Source organism: Mobula hypostoma, chromosome 12 (assembly GCF_963921235.1).
Source record: "Mobula hypostoma chromosome 12, sMobHyp1.1, whole genome shotgun sequence".
In the NCBI taxonomy this organism is placed as follows: Eukaryota; Metazoa; Chordata; class Chondrichthyes; order Myliobatiformes; family Myliobatidae; genus Mobula; species Mobula hypostoma.
In genome coordinates, this window is record NC_086108.1 from 8,975,411 (window position 1) to 8,994,937 (window position 19,527).

General features: G+C 48.9%; 1 protein-coding gene across 1 annotated transcript in view; it reads right to left on the bottom strand.

The window, feature by feature from the left end:
• The window catches only part of LOC134354605 (EH domain-containing protein 2-like), a 79,526-nt gene that overhangs the window by 38,901 nt on the left and 21,098 nt on the right, over positions 1 to 19,527 (bottom strand). The window contains exon 3 of the mRNA XM_063063602.1: positions 2,323 to 2,735. Coding sequence (XP_062919672.1) covers positions 2,323 to 2,735 — 413 coding nt within the window. The remainder of the gene's footprint in view (positions 1 to 2,322; positions 2,736 to 19,527) is intronic.

Here is a 19,527-nt window from a genome sequence, read left to right on the forward strand (position 1 = left end):
AGACTGTTTCAGTCTGCTGCCGAGATGATACGCCACACTCCCAAAGTCTTCAGGCAGTCTCCAAAATCGATCTTTGCGATTTTGCAGCAAATTTTCAACTTTAGGAGAGAGAGCTCCAACAGTGTGAGCCTCTCTCATATGCCCCTCCCACAGTGTGACCCTCCCTCGGTACCACCCCCTCCCACAGTGAGACCCTCCCTCAGTACCACCCCTCCCACAGTGTGACCCTCCCTCAGTACCGCCCCTCCCACAGTGTGACCCTCCCTCAGTACCACCCCTCCCACAGTGAGACCCTCCCTCAGTACCGACCCCTCCCACAGTGTGACCCTCCCTCAGTACCGCCCCTCCCACAGTGTGACCCTCCCTCAGTACCACCCCTCCCATGGTGTGAATCTCCCTCAGTACCGCCCCCCCCACAGTGTGACCCTTCCCACAGCGTGACCCTCCCTCAGTACCGCCCCTTCCATGGTGTGAATCTCCCTCAGTACCACCCTTCCCACAGAGTGACCCTCCCTCGGTACCACCCCTCCCACAGTGAGACCCTCCCTCAGTACCGACCCCTCCCACGGTGTGACTTTCCCTCAATACCACCCCACAGTGTGACCCTCCCTCAGTACTGCCCCCCCACAGTGTGACCCTCCCTCGGTACCACCCCTCCCACAGTGTGACCCTCCCTCAGTACCGCCCCTCCCACAGTGTGACCCTCCCTCAGTACTGCCCCCCCCACAGTGTGACCCTCCCTCGGTACCACCCCTCCCACAGTGTGACCCTCCCTCAGTACCGCCCCTCCCACAGTGTGAATCTCCCTCAGTACCACCCCTCCCACAGTGTGACCCTCCCTCAGTACCACCCCTCCCACAGTGTGACCCTCCCTCAGTACCGACCCCTCCCACAGTGTGACTTTCCCTCAATATCACCCCCACAGTGTGACCCTCCCTCAGTACCGCCCCTCCCACAGTGTGAATCTCCCTCAGTACCGCCCCTCCCACAGTGTGACCCTCCCTCAGTACCGCCCCTCCCACAGTGTGAATCTCCCTCAGTACCGCCCCTCCCACAGTGTGACCCTCCCTCAGTACCACCCTTCCCACAGTGTGACCCTCCCTCAGTACCACCCCCTCCCACAGTGAGACCCTCCCTCAGTACCACCCCTCCCACGGTGTGACCCTCCCTCAGTACCACCCCTCCCACAGTGAGACCCTCCCTCAGTACCGACCCCTCCCACAGTGTGACCCTCCCTCAGTACCGCCCCTCCCACAGTGTGACCCTCCCTCAGTACCGCCCATCCCATGGTGTGAATCTCCCTCAGTACCGCCCCCCCCACAGTGTGACCCTTCCCACAGTGTGACCCTTCCCACAGTGTGACCCTCCCTCAGTACCGCCCCTCCCACAGTGTGACCCTCCCTCAGTACCACCCTTCCCACAGTGTGACCCTCCCTCAGTACCGCCCCTCCCACAGTGTGACCCTCCCTCAGTACCGCCCCTCCCACAGTGTGAATCTCCCTCAGTACCGCCCCTCCCACAGTGTGACCCTCCCTCAGTACCGCCCCTCCCACAGTGTGAATCTCCCTCAGTACCGCCCCTCCCACAGTGTGACCCTCCCTCAGTACCGCCCCTCCCACAGTGTGAATCTCCCTCAGTACCGCCCCTCCCACAGTGTGACCCTCCCTCAGTACCACCCTTCCCACAGTGTGACCCTCCCTCAGTACCACCCCCTCCCACAGTGAGACCCTCCCTCAGTACCACCCCTCCCACGGTGTGACCCTCCCTCGGTACCACCCCTCCCACAGTGTGACCCTCCCCCAGTACTGCCCCTCCCACGGTGTGAATCTCCCTCAGTACCACCCCTCCCACAGTGTGACCCTCCCTCAGTACCGACCCCTCCCACAGTGTGACTTTCCCTCAATATCACCCCCACAGTGTGACCCTCCCTCAGTACCGCCCCTCCCACAGTGTGAATCTCCCTCAGTACCGCCCCTCCCACAGTGTGACCCTCCCTCAGTACCACCCCTCCCACAGTGTGAATCTCCCTCAGTACCACCCTTCCCACAGTGTGACCCTCCCTCAGTACCACCCCTCCCACAGTGTGACCCTCCCACAGTGTGACCTTCCCACAGTGTGACCCTCCCTCAGTAACGCCCCTCCCATGGTGTGACCCTCCCTCAGTACTGCCCCTCCCACAGTGTGACCCTCCCTCAGTAACACCCCTCCCATGGTGTGAATCTCCCTCAGTACCGCCCCCCCCCACAGTGTGACCCTTCCCACAGTGTGACCCTCCCTCAGGTCCTCCCTCCTCCCCTTGCAGGCCGGGTCACAGTAACTTACCCTCACAAGCCTTGCTCTTTTCACCAGATCATTCAGCTTCCTTAGGGCCGCGTTCCTGGGCAGGTTCTGGAGATCCTGGAAGAGGTCTTGTTCCTCCAGCTCGAAGAGCTTCCGGTTGTCGGAAATGAGGAGCGGCTCGGACCAGAAGGAGCCGATGTAGACCCGGAGGACCTCAGGGGTGTTGATGACCTTGCCGAGGGACCACATGAGGGCCCCGTAGACCCTCATCAGCTGCTGGGTGTCCACTTGGTCGGCCTTGTTCAGCACCACGCGGATCTTGTCCTCGTTGCCCTTCAGAGCTCGGATTGCCTCCGAGAACTCATCCGAGATCTCCAGCTTGTGGGCGTCGAAGAGCAGAATGATGCGGTCCACTCGCTCAGCGAACCACTGCAGAACCGCCGGGTAATCGTAACCTGGAACGCAAGGAGGAATGTTTCAGAGGGAGCCGTGCACAGAGCGGTGTCTGACCTGGAGTTCAGAGTCCGAGCAAACCTCGAGAGCTCCCAGAACCCGACACGTCGGGTGGATGTTCTGGGATGCAGGTTGGATAGGAAAGGCTTCCTGGAGTAGGTCTTAGCCCAAGACGTTGACTGTTTATTCCCCTCCATAGATGCTGCCTGACCTGCTGAGTTCCTCCACCAATTTTTGTGTGTTGCTAAGGTTTAGAAAATTAGGAACCACATGCTTTATTGAAAGTGGCAGTTTTGATAAGTTCTTGATTAGTCAGGGTTACGGGGGGAATGTAGGAGAACGGGGCTGAGAGGGATAACAAATCAGTCATGATGGAATGGCAGAGCACACTCAATGGGCTGAATGGCCTGATTCGGCTTCTATGTCTTATTTATATTTGCATTTGCACAGTTTGTTGTCTTCTGCACTCTGGTTGATCTTTCACTGATCCTGTTACAGTTGCTATTCTATAGATTTACTGAGTATGCCCACAGGAAAATGAATCTCGGTTGTATATGGTGACATATATGTACTCTGATAATAAAATCTACTTTGAACTGTAAACTGTTTGTGATCTTATGTTATTGGCCAGCACGGTAATGTTATTCGGAAATGGTGCACAGAAGATTCTGAAGAGTCCAGAGTCACACACGCAAAATGCTGGAGGAACTCAACAGGCCAGGCAGCACCCATGGAGAGGAATAAACAGTTTTTGATTTGAGATGAGACCCAACATCGTTCTCCACCCTATAGCCCTGTTTGTGTGTGTTGCTCTGGATTTCCAGCATCCGTAGAACCTCTTGTGTCTCATTTCCCAACAACCTGTCCAGCATCCTAATCTGCACACATTCCATTCACCACCACCCACCCACCGCTCCCCCAAGATTCAACCCTTCACCTACCCACCAGGGACATTCTACAGTAGCCAACCCACAAGTCTCTGAGATGTGGGAAGAAAACTGGATCACCTGGGGTGGTGGGGGGGGGAGGGAAACCAATGTGATCACAGGCAGAACATGCAAACTCCACACAGACAGCATTGAGGTCAGGATTCGTGAGGCAGCATCAAGCAGACCAGGTTATTGGAAATTACTCAGAAGATGGGATTGGACGTCAATTTGGAAACTCAGTGAAAGCCATGGTGCAAGTGAACACACAACATGCAAGAGAATTTCTAGCAGCGTGGGTTTTCCGTAAACAATTCTGTAAACGGACACGTTGACCTCAATCCCGTTTATGAGCCAATGCGGGCAAAATTCCAGATCACAACAGAAGAAATTTGCCACACAGCCATGAGATTTCCTCCCCAGATCACGACTGAGTTTCTGACATGATGTCCAATCAGCTGATTGATACGTATATAGAGGCCAAGCATTCGGAGAGCACCCCACAATCAACAGTGCGCTGACGATGTCTTCCCACATGGTGATGAACCATTTGCAAGTAAATTGCCCAGATCGGAGAACAACTCAACTCAGACTAGGTTATAACCCAGTTATGTTGAGGTCAGGGGTCAATACTGAGCTGCTCTGCAGGAGCACTACCGGCCCGTGACAGCTGTGAAGTGTGTTGACGGAGAATGCAAAGGGCGCTATGGAAACACGGTTCCTTCCATTCCTTCCTCAGCTACATCCTGGTCTGGAGACCGTCCAGGAGGCCGCCCGCAGACCTCCAGCGTGCAGAATTTGAGTCCCAGGCAGCCGCACTCAGCTGTGTCCAGTAACCTCTCCCTCTTCGCTCAAAGTTCAAACCGATTTTATTATCAGAAAACAGATATACAACATACAACCCGCAGATCCCTTTTCTTGCAGACATTTACAGGAGAGTAAAGAAATACAATAGAATTTATGAAAATATGTAAATAACAAAGACTAACAAACAACCAGTGTGAAAAATTAGACAAATAGTGAAATATATTTTAAAATATTAAATAAATAAATAATATTGAGAACATGAGTTGTAGAATCCTTGGAAGTGAGTCTGCAGGATGTGTAATCAATTTGGAGTTGTGGTGAGTGAAGTTATCCACACTGGTCCAGGAGCCTGATGGTTGTGGGGTAATAACTGTTCCTGAACCTGGTGGTGTGGGACCTGAGGCTCATTGTGGTGAGTGAAGTTATCCACACTGGTCCAGGAGCCTGATGGTTGTGGGGTAATAACTGTTCCTGAACCTGGTGGTGTGGGACCTGAGGCTCATTGTGGTGAGTGAAGTTATCCACACTGGTTCAGGAGCCTGATGGTTGTGGGGTAATAACTGTTCCTGAACCTGGTGGTGTGGGACCTGAAGCTCATTGTGGTGAGTGAAGTTATCCACACTGGTTCAGGAGCCTGATGGTTGTGGGGTGATAACTGTTCCTGAACCTGGTGGTGTGGGACCTCCTACCCAACAGAAGCACCAAGAAGAGAGCATAGCCTGGGATGTGGGGGTCTCTGATGAGGTATGCTGCTTTCTTCTGTCAGTGCTCCGCACAGATGTGCTCAATGGTGGAGGGGGCTTTGCCTGTGTTGGACTGGGCCGTATCTACCAGTGTCTGTAGCCTGTTCTGTTCCTGGCCATTGGTGTTTCCATACCAGTCCATGACACAACCATTCAGGATACTCTCCACTGTGCATCTATAGAACTTCCTCAAAGTCCCTTGGCAAGGAGTCAAACACACAGCAGCAGAATGTTCCTTAAAAGGCAGTTGTGAGCTTTGAACAGAAGTGCTGAATGAGTGGCTGGGGGGCTCAGCTTGATGGACGAGGCCATTAACCGTCAGGTGCCCAGCACAGTGCCAGGGACTTACTTGTCCCCTTCAACCTCCATGCATCAGCTGGGCCAGGACACGGGCAGGAGCTGGATCTAAGTAGCGACCTGGGGAAGTGATGGGCAGTGGCTCAACATCAAAACTACCGGAATGTTCTGCCTTGCGATGAGCTTTGGTGCCACAGCACAACAAGCTCCTGTGTTTGTATAGCATCTTGAATGAAGTAATCAGTCCAGGGCCACTTCAAAGCAACAGGCAGGAACTGAGCCTACAGCACCCAAGGAGGTATGGACGTCAGAAGACATTGGAGCAGAATTAGGTCATTTGTCCACGCCATTCCATCCTGGCTGATTATCATTCCTCTCAACACCATTCTCCTGCCTTCTCCCCGTAACTTTTGATGTCCTGACTAATCAAGAATCCATCAACATCCGCTTTAAATATACCCAATGACTTGGCCACTACAGTCATCTGTGGCAAAGAATTCCACAGATTCGCCACTCTCTCTTTTCTAAAGGGGCGCCTCTGGAGAGGGTTAGCAACTTTAAATTCCTAAGTGTTATTATTTCGGTGGACTGTCCTGGGCCCAGCACGTAAGCACAATTACAAGGAAAGCACGGCAGCACTTCGACCTCCTTAGAGATTCGGTGTGGCATTTAAAACTCTGTAGATGCACAGTGGAGAGTATACTGGCTGACTGCACCACGGCCTGGTATGGAAACACCAATGCCCTTGAACGGAAAATCCTACAAAAGGTAACAGATACGACGCAGGCCATCACGGGTAAAGCCCTCCCAACCATTGAGCACATCTACATGAAACCCTGTCGTAGGAAAGCAGCATCCATTATCAGAGATCCCCAACACCCAGGTCATACCCTCTCTCGCTGCTGCCATCAGGAAGAAGGTACAGGAGCCTCAGGACCCTCACCATTAGGTTCAGGAACAGCTATTACCCCTCAGCTATCAGGCTCCTGAACCAGAGGAGACAACTTCACTCGGCCCATCCCTGAACTGTTCCCACAACCAATGGGCTCACTGCCAGGGAGTCCTCATCTCATGTTCTTGATATATATTGCTTGTTTATTTGCTATTACTTTCTTTTTGTATTTGCACAGTTTGTTGTCTTTTGCACTCTAGTTGATCGCCCTAGTTAGGCCGTCTTTCACTGATCCTTGTTATGGTTATTTTACTGTAGGCTTGCTGCCCGCAGGAAAATGTATCTCGAGATCGTAAGTGGTGACATACATGTTCTTTGATAATAAAATTTACTTTGAACTCTTCTCTGAGGCTATGCCCTCTGGTCCAGACCACCGTCCCCCACTATAGGAAACACCCACTCTGTTGAGGCCTTTCAATGAGATCCCCCCTCATTCTTCTAAACTCCAGTGAGTACAGGACGAAAGCCATCAAACACTCATTGTATGTTCTGATATACAGCACTACGCAAAAGTCTTAGGCACATTACACAAAGAGAGGGGGAGAGGAGAGAGAGAATTCCCTGAATGTTAATTTGCAGGCTGAGTTTGTGGTGAGGAGGGCAATCGGAATGTTTACAGTCATTTCCAGAGGACGAGACTATAAAAGCAACGGCGTAATGTTGAGACTTTATGAAGCCCTGGTTTGGCCTCACTGAGAGTATTGGATCCTCCCTCTCTCCCTGCATCTCAGAAAGGATGTGCTGACATGGACAGGGTTCAAAGGAGGCTCATAAAAATGATTCCAGGACTGAACAGCTTGTCATACGAAGGGCGTTTGATGGCTCTGGGCCTAGATTCACTAGAATTCGGCAGAATGAGGGGTGACCTCATTAAAACTTATCGAATGTTGAAAGGCCTTGATAGAGTGGATATGGAGAAGCTAGTTTCTATGGTGGGGGAGCCTAAGACCAGAGAACACATGCTCAAAATAGAGGGGTGACCTTTTAGAATGGAAATGAGGAGGAATTTCTTTAGCCAGAGAATGGTGAATCTGCAGAGTTTGTTCCCACAGGTGGCTGTGGAGGCCAAGTCTTTATGTATATTTATGGCAGAGGTTGACAGAATCATGATTGGTCAGGAAATGAAGGGATTTGGGGCGAAGGCAGGAGATTGGGCTGAGAGAGAAATGGATCAGCCATGATGAAATGCCAGAGCAGACTCTATGGGCCGAATGGCCTAATGCTGCTCCCATATTTTATGGTTTTATAAGAGCTGAAGCTCAAAGCAGGATTACAAAATGAAACCGATGAAGCAATCACCTCTCTCTCTGCAGACTGCACCAACAATACCAGTTAAGCTGAATTCAGGAGAGCTCCCTTTGAACAGAGTGTGAGAAGAAACATCTGCTCAGAAAGCAGGGGGAGTTCAGGGTCGGGGATGGCGACAAACACACGCACCGTCACCTCAGCTCCCGTGGACCCAGTAACCGCCTTCCACCTCAGCCACAGACGCGTTGAAGCCTTGTTCTCTCTCAGTGTAAGTTCCAACACCCTCTCTGCCATTCAGGTGGTAGAGATGGGGTTGCTGCATTTTGTGATCAAACTCCGAGACACTGGGCATCAGCCGACATCTGAGAGGAGTGCGCTGCACAAGTGGGACATCGGGAGACATCACCCCTGAACACTGGACGGTGAATGAGAGGGTTACAGGCAGTGGGGCTGTAGCAACACAAACATAAACACCAGATTAGAACCGCTTTATCGATTTTCCGAAGGTTTGTCCGGTGTTTATCTTGTGACAGGAAGCACTTAACAAAGGCAGTCTGTAACTGTTTGCTCCAAGTTCAAGGCAGCTCCAGATTTCTGCCCACATCTTCAAAGCCCCATAGTCTGGTGAAAGCACATTCCAATGCACCAGACAGGGGGGGTGAACTGGGATTCGTTACTGTCCCCTTGTCTGAAGCTGGGTGGGGTTTCTCCCTGTTCAGCTGAGAGCTGCCTTCCCTGTAACTGTAACAGTGCTCTCTGCTTTCTTCCTGACTGTACATATTTATCCATTGATGTGTCTGGATGGCACGAAACCAAAGATTTTTACTGTATATCAGTGCACGTGATCAATACCTCCATCACAAAAAGGTGCTGTAGAAGTGTTGATAATGTGCTAAGTTGTTCTGTATTTCATTTAAGTACATAATTTGTTACTCAGTTAGTGTCAGAGAAGTACAGCAAACAGACCCTTTGGCCCATCTAGTCTGTGCCGAACCATTGAAACTGTCTATTCCCATCCACCTGTACCGGGACCCTACTCCTCCATACCCCTACTATCCATGTGCCTATCCAAACATCTGTTAAATGTTGAAATCGAGCTCGCATGCACCACTTGCGCTGGCAGCTCGTTCTACACTCTCACAACCCTCTGAGTGAAGAAGTTTTCCCTCATATTCCCCTTAAACTTTTCACCTTTCACCCTTAACCTATGACCCCTGGTTGCAGTCCCATCCAACCTCAGTGGAAAAAGCCTGCTTGCATTTATCCTGTCTATACCCCTCATAATTTTGTATACCCCTATCAAATCTCCTCTCAATCTTCTACGTTCTAGGGAATAAGGTTCTAACCTATTCCATCTTTCCTTATAGCTCAGGTCCTGCAGACCCGGCAACATCCTTGTAAATTTTCTCTGTACTCTTTCAACCTTTTACATCTTTCCTGTAGGTAGGTGACCAAAACTGCACACAATACTCCAACACAGGCAAAATGCTGGAGGAACTCAGCAGGCCAGACAGCATGGAAAAGAGTAAACGGTTGATGTTTTGGGACAAGACCCTTCATGAGGACTCATATACCACAGCAGATTCGCAGGCAGAGTGTTGCCTCACCTGGAAGGACTGTCTGGGGCCCTGTCCAGTTAACCTGCTCCTGGGGCTGGCTAAGATAGCTATCCATAGGTCCTGGAGACAGGCAGTGGAGGGCTCTGACCGGGCTGACTGCCTGCAATGTTCAAGGGGTAGGTCTGTGTCCAAGTAGCTGTGGCAAAGATATATGTGGCATCCATGAGTTACATAGAGGAGTTTCAAAACTGGTGGGCACTGCAGAGGATAAATGCCATCCTCAATGAGGACAGGAATGTGTTAGATTAGTCTGTGTTGGTTTTTGCTTATAATGCGATTGTCTAATGGTATTGTACTGGTTTGAATTTATAATAAATGTATTTTTTTGTAAATAAAAAGATGCTACTGGAAAAGGATTTATTGCACCCAGTTCAAAGATTAATTTTAATATCAGGGAATGTATACAGCATACAACCTGAAATTCGTACTCTTCACAGACACCCACAAAAACAGGGGAACTCCACAGAATGATAGGACCATCGGAACCCCAAAGCCCCCCTCCCCATCCTGTCACATAAGCTGCAGCAAATTCATCAACCCTCCTCTCCCCACACCCCCCACCTCAGCCAGCAGAAGCATTGACCACCCCTTCCTCCCAGCCCCACCGTACAAGCAACAGCATCGGCCCCTAAGAGACCTTGTTCTACAGTTCACAATCCAGCAGTTTGGTATCTCAGACAGACTCTCGCTCTCCAGTGCGGGACAGGGAGGTCACTCCTGCAGCAACGGGAGCGGGAGATGTGCAAGTCACTGTTCCAATGTTACAACCTTCTGCGTCACTTCTCCAAGCCCCGTCTCCAGGAGTGACAGGCTCTCACGCTCCATCGAAAGACCGCCTGCTGTCTTGATGTTTCAGTCTCCCATTTATGCTTCAGTCGTAGAAATCGGGCGTCCGCGAGGCCACTCCGTGACTGAGGGCGCAGGTCTCCCAAGGCGAGGAGGAGATGGGTGCAGGCCCCAAACTCCTACCTCACAGATGACAGGTCTCCCAACTGCTACAAGATTGCCACTGTTTTCAGCCACAGCTGGACTGCAGTGCTGTGTGTTGGACATACCACTGCACTCCGCCACCAGCAGGAAGAAAGGCAAGGTGAACAGAGGGCAGCTTTTTCCAAAGAGAGCAACACTGGGGTGAAAATGCCCCCTCGAGGGTGGGCAGGCCAGGGCCTCTTCCAGCACTGTGCTTTTGATATCCGTCACAAAGAGCGGGATCTCCCGGGAGCCACGCATTTCAACCTACATCGCATTCCCATCCCCACACGTCAGTCCATGGTGTCTGCTACCGTCAAGATGAGGCCGCACTCAGGTTGGAAGAGCAACATCTTATATTCCGTCTGGGTAGTCTCCAACCTGATGGCATGAACATCGATTTCTCTAACTTCCAGTAAGCTCCCTCCTCTCCTTCACCATTCCCCATTCATTTCCCTCTCTCATCTTACCTCCTTACCCGACCATCACCTCCCTCTGCTGCTCCTCCCCCTTCCCTTTCTTCCATGGTCTTCTGCCCTCTCCTATCAGATTCCCCCTTCTCCAGCCCTGTATCTCTTTCACCAGTCAACTTCCCAGCTCTTTACTTCACCCCTGCCCCTCCCGGTTTCACCTATCACCTGCCACCTTCCTCTCCTCCCCTCCCTCCACCTTCTTACTCTGACTTCTCAGGCTTGAAGAAGGGTCTCGGCCTGAAACATCGACTGTACTCTTTCCCACAGACGCTGCCTGGCCTGCTGAGTTCCTCCAGCGTTGTGCGTGCAACTCTAGAGCAGAGTGCTGAGATTCAGAATGACAGTCCTTTGCTCTCTTGGCGTCCGGGCATCAGGCTGGGAGTGTCACTGGTGAATCAGAAGGGTTTGTGTGACCGTGCTTTGCCCTCGACTCGTCTGCTTTAGGGAGATTTTCAATCCCCTTGCTGGTCTATACTCACATCGTTCTACAGGTGTGCAGTAGAGAGCATCCCGACAAGCTGGTATGGACAGAAAGCCTCTACAGCGGGTAGTCAAGACTGCCCAATGCCTCACCAGCACACCCACCATCAAGGAGATTTATACAGAAAGGTGCTGGAACAGGGCCAGTACCATCATGAGGGATCCCACCCACCCTGCTCAGGGACTGTTTGTCCCACTCCCATCGGGGAGGAGGCTACATAGCATCCAGCATCAGATTGACACACAGTTCCCTTCCCCAAGCAGTAAGGCTGATCAACACCTCCGCTACTAACCCACCCCTCCACACCCCCAACCACCACTACATAATCACTTCCTGCCAGAGTCACCTTATGTACAGACACTCCTGTGCCCAGCGTCACTTTATGGACGTACAATCAATGTTTATCAACTCTGGAAGAAAATGGGGCCAGAGAATAACGCCACCATGGGCTACATTCTCCACAAAACGGTTTCATTTACTTCTGTTACGTATGCCTTTTCTTCCCAATGTGGTCCCGTATTGCTGGAGCCTGCGATCTACAGTTTGATGGTGCATTTTCGAGCCAATTGAGTGATCTGGCACGTTGCTGTCTCCTTGAAGGTTCTGGGAGGTGAACAGCCTCAAGACCAAGAAGCCGAGAGATTGCAAACAGAGGCGAGTGAAATATTCAGCGCCATCTTCCAGCCTCTCACTTGCCACTGCCGGAGGAAGGCGTCCGCGTGTGACGGACCCTCGCCCTCTCTGCTCCTGAGGGAAGGTCCCTGCGTTCGAACGGTCACTCTCTCCCTCGATGCTGTCGGAGGATGCTATCCAAGTTCTGGTCTGCGGTCTGCCGATTAGACTGTCGTTCTTGAGTCGCTCCGTTTTTCTTTTGGGTGACTTTGAATCGGGGCAGCCTACAGATAATGAACACTGAGCTGAGCTGAATACCGACTCCTTTGATTGTGTGCTTTATTTTCTGTATTTTTGCTTGTTCTGTTTTGTTGCCATTTGCGCGATTTGTTTTTTTGCGCACAAGGGGTTGTCAATGCTGTTCCTTAAACGGGTTCCAGGGCGTTTCTTTGTTTCGTGGCTGTCTGTGAAGAAGATGAGTCTCAGGGTTGTATACTGCAGACATATTTTCATAATAAATGCACTTTGAATCTTTGAAGCTATCTTATATATTTATACTTACTGTGTATTTTTTTTACTTATTGTGTTTTTTTATGCAGCATCGGATCCGGATTAACAATGATTATTTCCTCCTTTACACTGTGTACTGGAAATGACATTAAATAATCTTGAATGTTGGTATTAGGTTCTTCATTAGAAGTATCACATGAAAAGACATGTATTCAGATACAAACACAAAATAACCCCAGGCAGATTCCCTCGCTGTTTACCAGATTTCTAATGTTCGGTTGTGAAACTCGTCAGTCTGAGGAATGAAGGAATTAGAAGAACAACGGAGGCCAGTCTTCTCCAAAATTCAGCACGAGAGATCTATTGGAAACTTCCAAAAGGATCCTACAGGCTGGGTGCAAGGGAATTTCTACTTATGTACCGTGAAGGGCATTTTAACTGGCTGCATCATGTCTGGTATGGGGGGGGGGGGTGGGGAGCAACTGCACAGGATTGAAATAAGCTGCAGAGAGTTGTAAACTCAGTCAGCGCCACCGTGGGCACTGGCCTCCGTAGGCTCCAGGACATCTTCGAGTTGAATCAGGACATCAACCAGTTTAGAGGCATTAGCAGTTATGATGATAGGGCAAGGAAGGTCAGTCACGGTGACAGGCAGAGCAAGATAGGCTGAATGGCCTCCTGTTCCCTTATTTTTATGGAAAGAGTTACTGATTGCATCGATAATAATCCAAGGTGAATGACTGCAATTTAGTTCTGTAATTTTAATGAAATATTTGCGGTTGGCAAAGGATTAAAGCTCGTGATTATTTTTATTAAATTAACTCCCTTCCTGAGTCTAAGGCTGTATCACAGCATCAGTTTGCACAAAAAAAAACATTTCTCCAAAAAGATTCCTTTGTGCAGCTCTGCATTTATGGTTATCGAACAACAGACCAGGAGCGACCACTCAGCCCATCTCTACCTGCCTATCCACTGCATGCACCACCACACCGTTGCACAGTCGGTGAGTTGGATGCTCCGTCACACGGACCCCCGCAGCCTGACCTTGGCTCTGAGTCCACGATCTGTGGTTTCTGTGTCTGAGGGGTTAGTATTAGAAGCTAAAAAAATTTGGCCTGTCCCCTAAAACCCTCACTATTTTTTATAGATGCACCGTAGAAAGCATTCTTCTTGGGTGCTTCACAACCTGGTATGGAAGTTGTCCTGTCCAAGACCGGAAGAAGCTGCAGAAGATCGTGAACACGGCGCAGCACATCACACAAACCAATCTTCCGTCCTTGGACTCACTTTACACCGCACGCTGTCGGAGCAGTGCTGCCAGGATAACCAAGGACACGACCCACCCAGACAACACACTTTTCGTCCCTCTTCCCTCCAGGAGAAGGCTCAGGAGCTTGAAGACTCGTACGGCCAGATTTGGGAACAGCTTCTTTCCAACTGTGATAAGACTGCTGAACGGATCCTGACCCAGATCTGGGCCGTACCCTCCAAATATCCGGACCTGCCTCTCGGTTTTTTTTGCACTACTTTACTTTCCCTTTTCTATTTATGATTTATTATTTAAATTTTTAATATTTACTATCGATTTGTACTCCAGGGAGCACAAAGCGCAGAATCAAATATTGCTGTGATGATTGTACGTTCTGGTATCAATTGTTTGGCGACAGTAAAGTCCAGGTGTCCCACGCTTTTCGAACATTCGCTTTACAAAACCTCACTGTTATGAAAGACCTACATTAGTACCCTATTTTCGCTTTCAGAAGGTGTTTTCACTGTTACGAAAGAAAAATTCAGCACGTGATAAAAAAATCAGCGCGCGATAAAAGCTGCTCTCCCCCAGATTTGGAACTGCTTTGCTTTAACACGTGCCTGTGAGCAGCCGTTTGCAAGATGAGTTCTATGGTATCGGAAAAGCCTGAAAGAGCTCGTAAGGGTGTTACACTTATGGTAAAACTAGACATAATTAAGCGTTTTGATCGTGGTGAACTAAGTAAGGACAACGTGAGTTTGACTTGTGGAGGCTGACGAACATGATGTTGAAGAGGTTTTGGCATCCCATCTCCAAGAACTGACAGATGAAGAGCTGATGCAAATGGAAGAAAAAAAGGATAACAATCAAAACCGCATGAGTAATGATAAAGTACAACTTTAATTTTGAAAGGGTACGTAGGTTTAGGAGATATTTGCAGGATGGTTTGAGTCCTTATTAAAGAACTGTATGATAGAAAAATGTGCGAGGCTCAGCAGTCAAGCAAGCCTTCCACATCAGCCACAGCAGACGACGAACCTCGACCTTCAACATCGAGGCGGGCAGAGATAGAAGAAGATGAGCTGCCTGCTCTAATGGAAACAGACAACGAGATGACACCCCAGTGTCTCACCACCCCAACAGCCAGGCCACGGACAGATACTGTACTGATTCGCGGAGAATGCAAAGGTAGCCGGGAGGCACACAGCACATCTTTAAGAAAAAAGCCGAAATAAACATGCTAATTATTAGGTGCCGCCCGGCACGTGATTGTCGGCCCAGATCAGAGACGACGCAATCGGAAATCGGCACTGATCTGGGCCGACAATTACGGGCGGCACCTAATTAATTAGCATGTTTGTTTTGGCTTTTTTCTTAAAGATGTGCTGTGTACCTCCCGGCTACTGCTGGACCCCTGCGTTCTTCAGTGGCCTGGAGGGTGGGGGGCCACTGCACCACCCAAACTCCGACTCAGTCTAACACACCATCATCAGTGTGCTCTGCCTGAACCAATTCCGGTCAGTGATACTACACTGTACATACATTATTTCTACTTTATATCGGCTGTGTATTTTTACGTGTTATTTGGTTTGATTTGGCAGCTTCATAGTTTAAAGGTTACTGGAGAGCGCTTGCGCCGTGTTTTTGCCAACAGCGCTTGCGTGAGATTTTCTGCCGACGGCGCTTGCGTGAGATTTTCGCTGCGGAGAACAGTTCAGTAATGATTGTGGAAAAGTATTTCTACTTTATATCGGCTGTGTATTTATCATATCATTCCTGCTTTTACTATGTGTTACTGTTATTTTATGTGTTATTTGGCATGATTTGGTAGGTTATTTCTGGGTCTGCGAACGCTCACAAATTTTTCCCATATAAATAAATGGTAATTGCTTCTTTGCTTTACGACATTCCGGCTTACGAACCGTTTCATAGCAACGCTCGACCTTCGGATGGCGGGGGAAACCTGTATGAAGTATTGGTGGGTCTTGGCCTGCACTCACTGGAACTCAGAAGAATGAGGGGGGATTTCAATGAAAATTATTGAACATTGAAAGGCTTCAGCAGTGTGGACGGACAGAAGATGCGTCCTATGGTGGGACCAGAAGGATGTCCATTTAGAACGGAGATGAGGAGGAATTTCTTTAACCAGAGAGTGGTGAATCTGTGGAATCTGTTGACAAAGGCAGCTGTGAAGGCCATGATGAAAAGGCTGTGTCCTCTAGTCTTCGACTTTCCCACCATAGGAAACAAACTCTCCACACCCACTCTACTGAGACCTTTCAACATTTTATAGGTTTCAATACAGTCACCCCTGTCTTCTGAATTCCAGTGAGTACAGGCCCAGTACCATCAAACGCTCCTCATACAACAAGCCTTTCAATCCATAGTAGTCATAGTCATACTTATTGATCCCGGGGGAAAATGGTTTTCGTTACAGTTGCACCATAAATAATTAAATAGTAATAAAACATAGAAACATAGAAAATAGGTGCAGGAGTAGGCCATTCGGCCCTTCGAGCTTGCACCGCCATTTATTATGATCATGGCTGATCATCCAACTCAGAACCCCGCCCCAGCCTTCCCTCCATACCCCGATCACCATAGCCACAAGGGCCATATCTAACTCCCTCTTAAATATAGCCAATGAACTGGCCTCAACTGTTTCCTGTGGCAGAGAATTCCACAGATTCACCACTCTCTGTGTGAAGAAGTTTTTCCTCATCTCGGTCCTAAAAGGCTTCCCCTTTATCCTCAAACTGTGACCCCTTGTTCTGGACTTCCCCAACATCGGGAACAATCTTCCTGCATCTAGCCTGTCCAATCCCTTTAGGATTTTATACGTTTCAATCAGATCCCCCCTCAATCTTCTAAATTCCAACGAGTACAAGCCCAGTTCATCCAGTCTTTCTTCATATGGAAGTCCTGCCATCCCAGGAATCAATCTGGTGAACCTTCTTTGTACTCCCTCTATGGCAAGGATGTCTTTCCTCAGATTAGGGGACCAAAACTGCACACAATACTCCAGGTGTGGTCTCACCAAGGCCTTGTACAACTGCAGTAGTACCTCCCTGCTCCTGTACTCGAATCCTCTAGCTATAAATGCCAGCATACCATTCGCCTTTTTCACCGCCTGCTGTACCTGCATGCCCACTTTCAATGACTGGTGTATAATGACACCCAGGTCTCGTTGCACCTCCCCTTTTCCTAATCGGCCACCATTCAGATAATAATCTGTTTTCCTATTTTTGCCACCAAAGTGGATAACTTCACATTTATCCACATTAAATTGCATCTGCCATGAATTTGCCCACTCACCCAACCTATCCAAGTCACCCTGCATCCTCTTAGCATCCTCCTCACAGTTAACACTGCCGCCCAGCTTCATGTCATCCGCAAACTTGGAGATGCTGCATTTAATTCCCTCATCCAAGTCATTAATATATATTGTAAACAACTGGGGTCCCAGCACTGAGCCTTGCGGTACCCCACTAGTCACCACCTGCCATTCTGAAAAGGTCCCGTTTATTCCCACTCTTTGCTTCCTGTCTGCTAACCAATTCTCCATCCACATCAATACCTTACCCCCAATACCGTGTGCTTTAAGTTTGCACACTAATCTCCTGTGTGGGACCTTGTCAAAAGCCTTTTGAAAATCCAAATATACCACATCCACTGGTTCTCCCCTATCCACTCTACTGGTTACATCCTCAAAAAATTCTATGAGATTCGTCAGAATGATTTTCCTTTCACAAATCTATGCTGACTTTGTCCAATGATTTCACCGCTTTCCAAATGTGCTGTTATCACATCTTTGATAACTGACTCCAGCAGTTTCCCCACCACCGACATTAGGCTAACCGGTCTATAATTCCCCGGTTTCTCTCGCCCTCCCTTTTTAAAAAGTGGGGTTACATTAGCCACCCTCCAATCCTCAGGAACTAGTCCAGAATCTAACGAGTTTTGAAAAATTATCACTAATGCATCCACTATTTCTTGGGCTACTTCCTTAAGCACTCTAGGATGCAGACCATCTGGCCCTGGGGATTTATCTGCCTTCAATCCCTTCAATTTACCAAACACCACTTCCCTACTAACAAGTATTTCGCTCAGTTCCTCCATCTCACTGGACCCTCTGTCCCCTACTATTTCTGGAAGATTATTTATGTCCTCCTTAGTGAAGACAGAACCAAAGTAATTATTCAATTGGTCTGCCATGTCCTTGCTCCCCATAATCAATTCACCTGTTTCTGTCTGTAGGGGACCTACATTTGTCTTTACCAGTCTTTTCCTTTTTACATATCTATAAAAGCTTTTACAGTCAGTTTTTATGTTCCCTGCCAGTTTTCTCTCATAATCTTTTTTCCCCTTCCTAATTAAGCCCTTTGTCTTCCTCTGCTGAACTCCGAATTTCTCCCAGTCCTCAGGTGAGCCACTTTCTCTGGCTAATTTGTATGCTTCTTCTTTGGAATTGATACTATCCCTAATTTCTCTTGTCAGCCACGGGTGCACTACCTTCCTTGATTTATTCTTTTGCCAAACTGGGATGAACAATTGTTGTAGTTCATCCATGCAACCTTTAAATGCTTGCCATTGCATATCCACCGTCAATCCTTTAAGTGTCATTTGCCAGTCTATCTTAGCTAATTCCCGTCTCATACCTTCAAAGTTACCCCTCTTTAAGTTCAGAACCTTTGTTTCTGAATTAACTATGTCACTCTCCATCTTAATGAAGAATTCCACCATATTATGGTCACTCTTACCCAAGGGGCCTCTCACGACAAGATTGCTAATTAACCCTTCCTCATTGCTCAATACCCAGTCTAGAATAGCCTGCTCTCTGGTTGGTTCCTCGACATGTTGGTTTAAAAAACCATCCCGCATACATTCCAAGAAATCCTCTTCCTCAGGACCTTTACCAATTTGGTTCACCCAATCTACATGTAGATTGAAGTCACCCATTATAACTGCTGTTTTATTGCACACATTTCTAATTTCCTGTTTAATACCATATCCGACCTCACTACTACTGTTAGGTGGCCTGTACACAACTCCCACCAGCGTCTTCTGCCCCTTAGTGTTACGCAGCTCTACCCATATTGATTCCACATCTTCCCGGCTTATGTCCTTCCTTTCTATTGCGTTAATCTCTTCTTTAACCAGCAACGCCACCCCACCTCCCCTTCCTTCATGTCTATCCCTCCTGAATATTGAATATCCCTGAACGTTGAGCTCCCATCCCTGGTCACCCTGGAGCCATGTCTCTGTGATCCCAACTATATCATAATCATTAATAACAATCTGCACTTTCAATTCATCCACCTTGTTACGAATGCTCCTTGCATTGACACACAAAGCCTTCAGGCGCTCTTTTACAACTCTCTTAGCCCTTATACAATTATGTTGAAAAGTGGCCCTTTTTAATGCTTGCCCTGGATTTGTCGGCCTGCCACTTTTACTTTTCTCCTTACCACTTTTTGCTTCTACCCTCACTTTACACCCCTCTGTCTCTCTGCACTGGTTCCCATCCCCCTGTTGTGAACTAACCTCCTCACGCCTAGCCTCTTTAATTTGATTCCCACCCCCCAACCATTCTAGTTTAAAGTCACCTCAGTAGCCCTTGCTAATCTCCCTGCCAGGATATTGGTCCCCCTAGGATTCAAGTGTAACCCGTCCTTTTTGTACAAGTCACGCCTGCGCCAAAAGAGGTCCCAATGATCCAAAAACTTGAATCCCTGCCCCCGCTCCAATCCCTCAGCCACGCATTTATCCTCCACCTCATCGCATTCCTACTCTCACTGTCGCGTGGCACAGGCAGTAATCCTGAGATTACTACCTTTGCGGTCCTTTTTCTCAACTCCCTTCCTAGCTCCCTATATTCTCCTTTCAGGACCTCATCCCTTTTCCTACC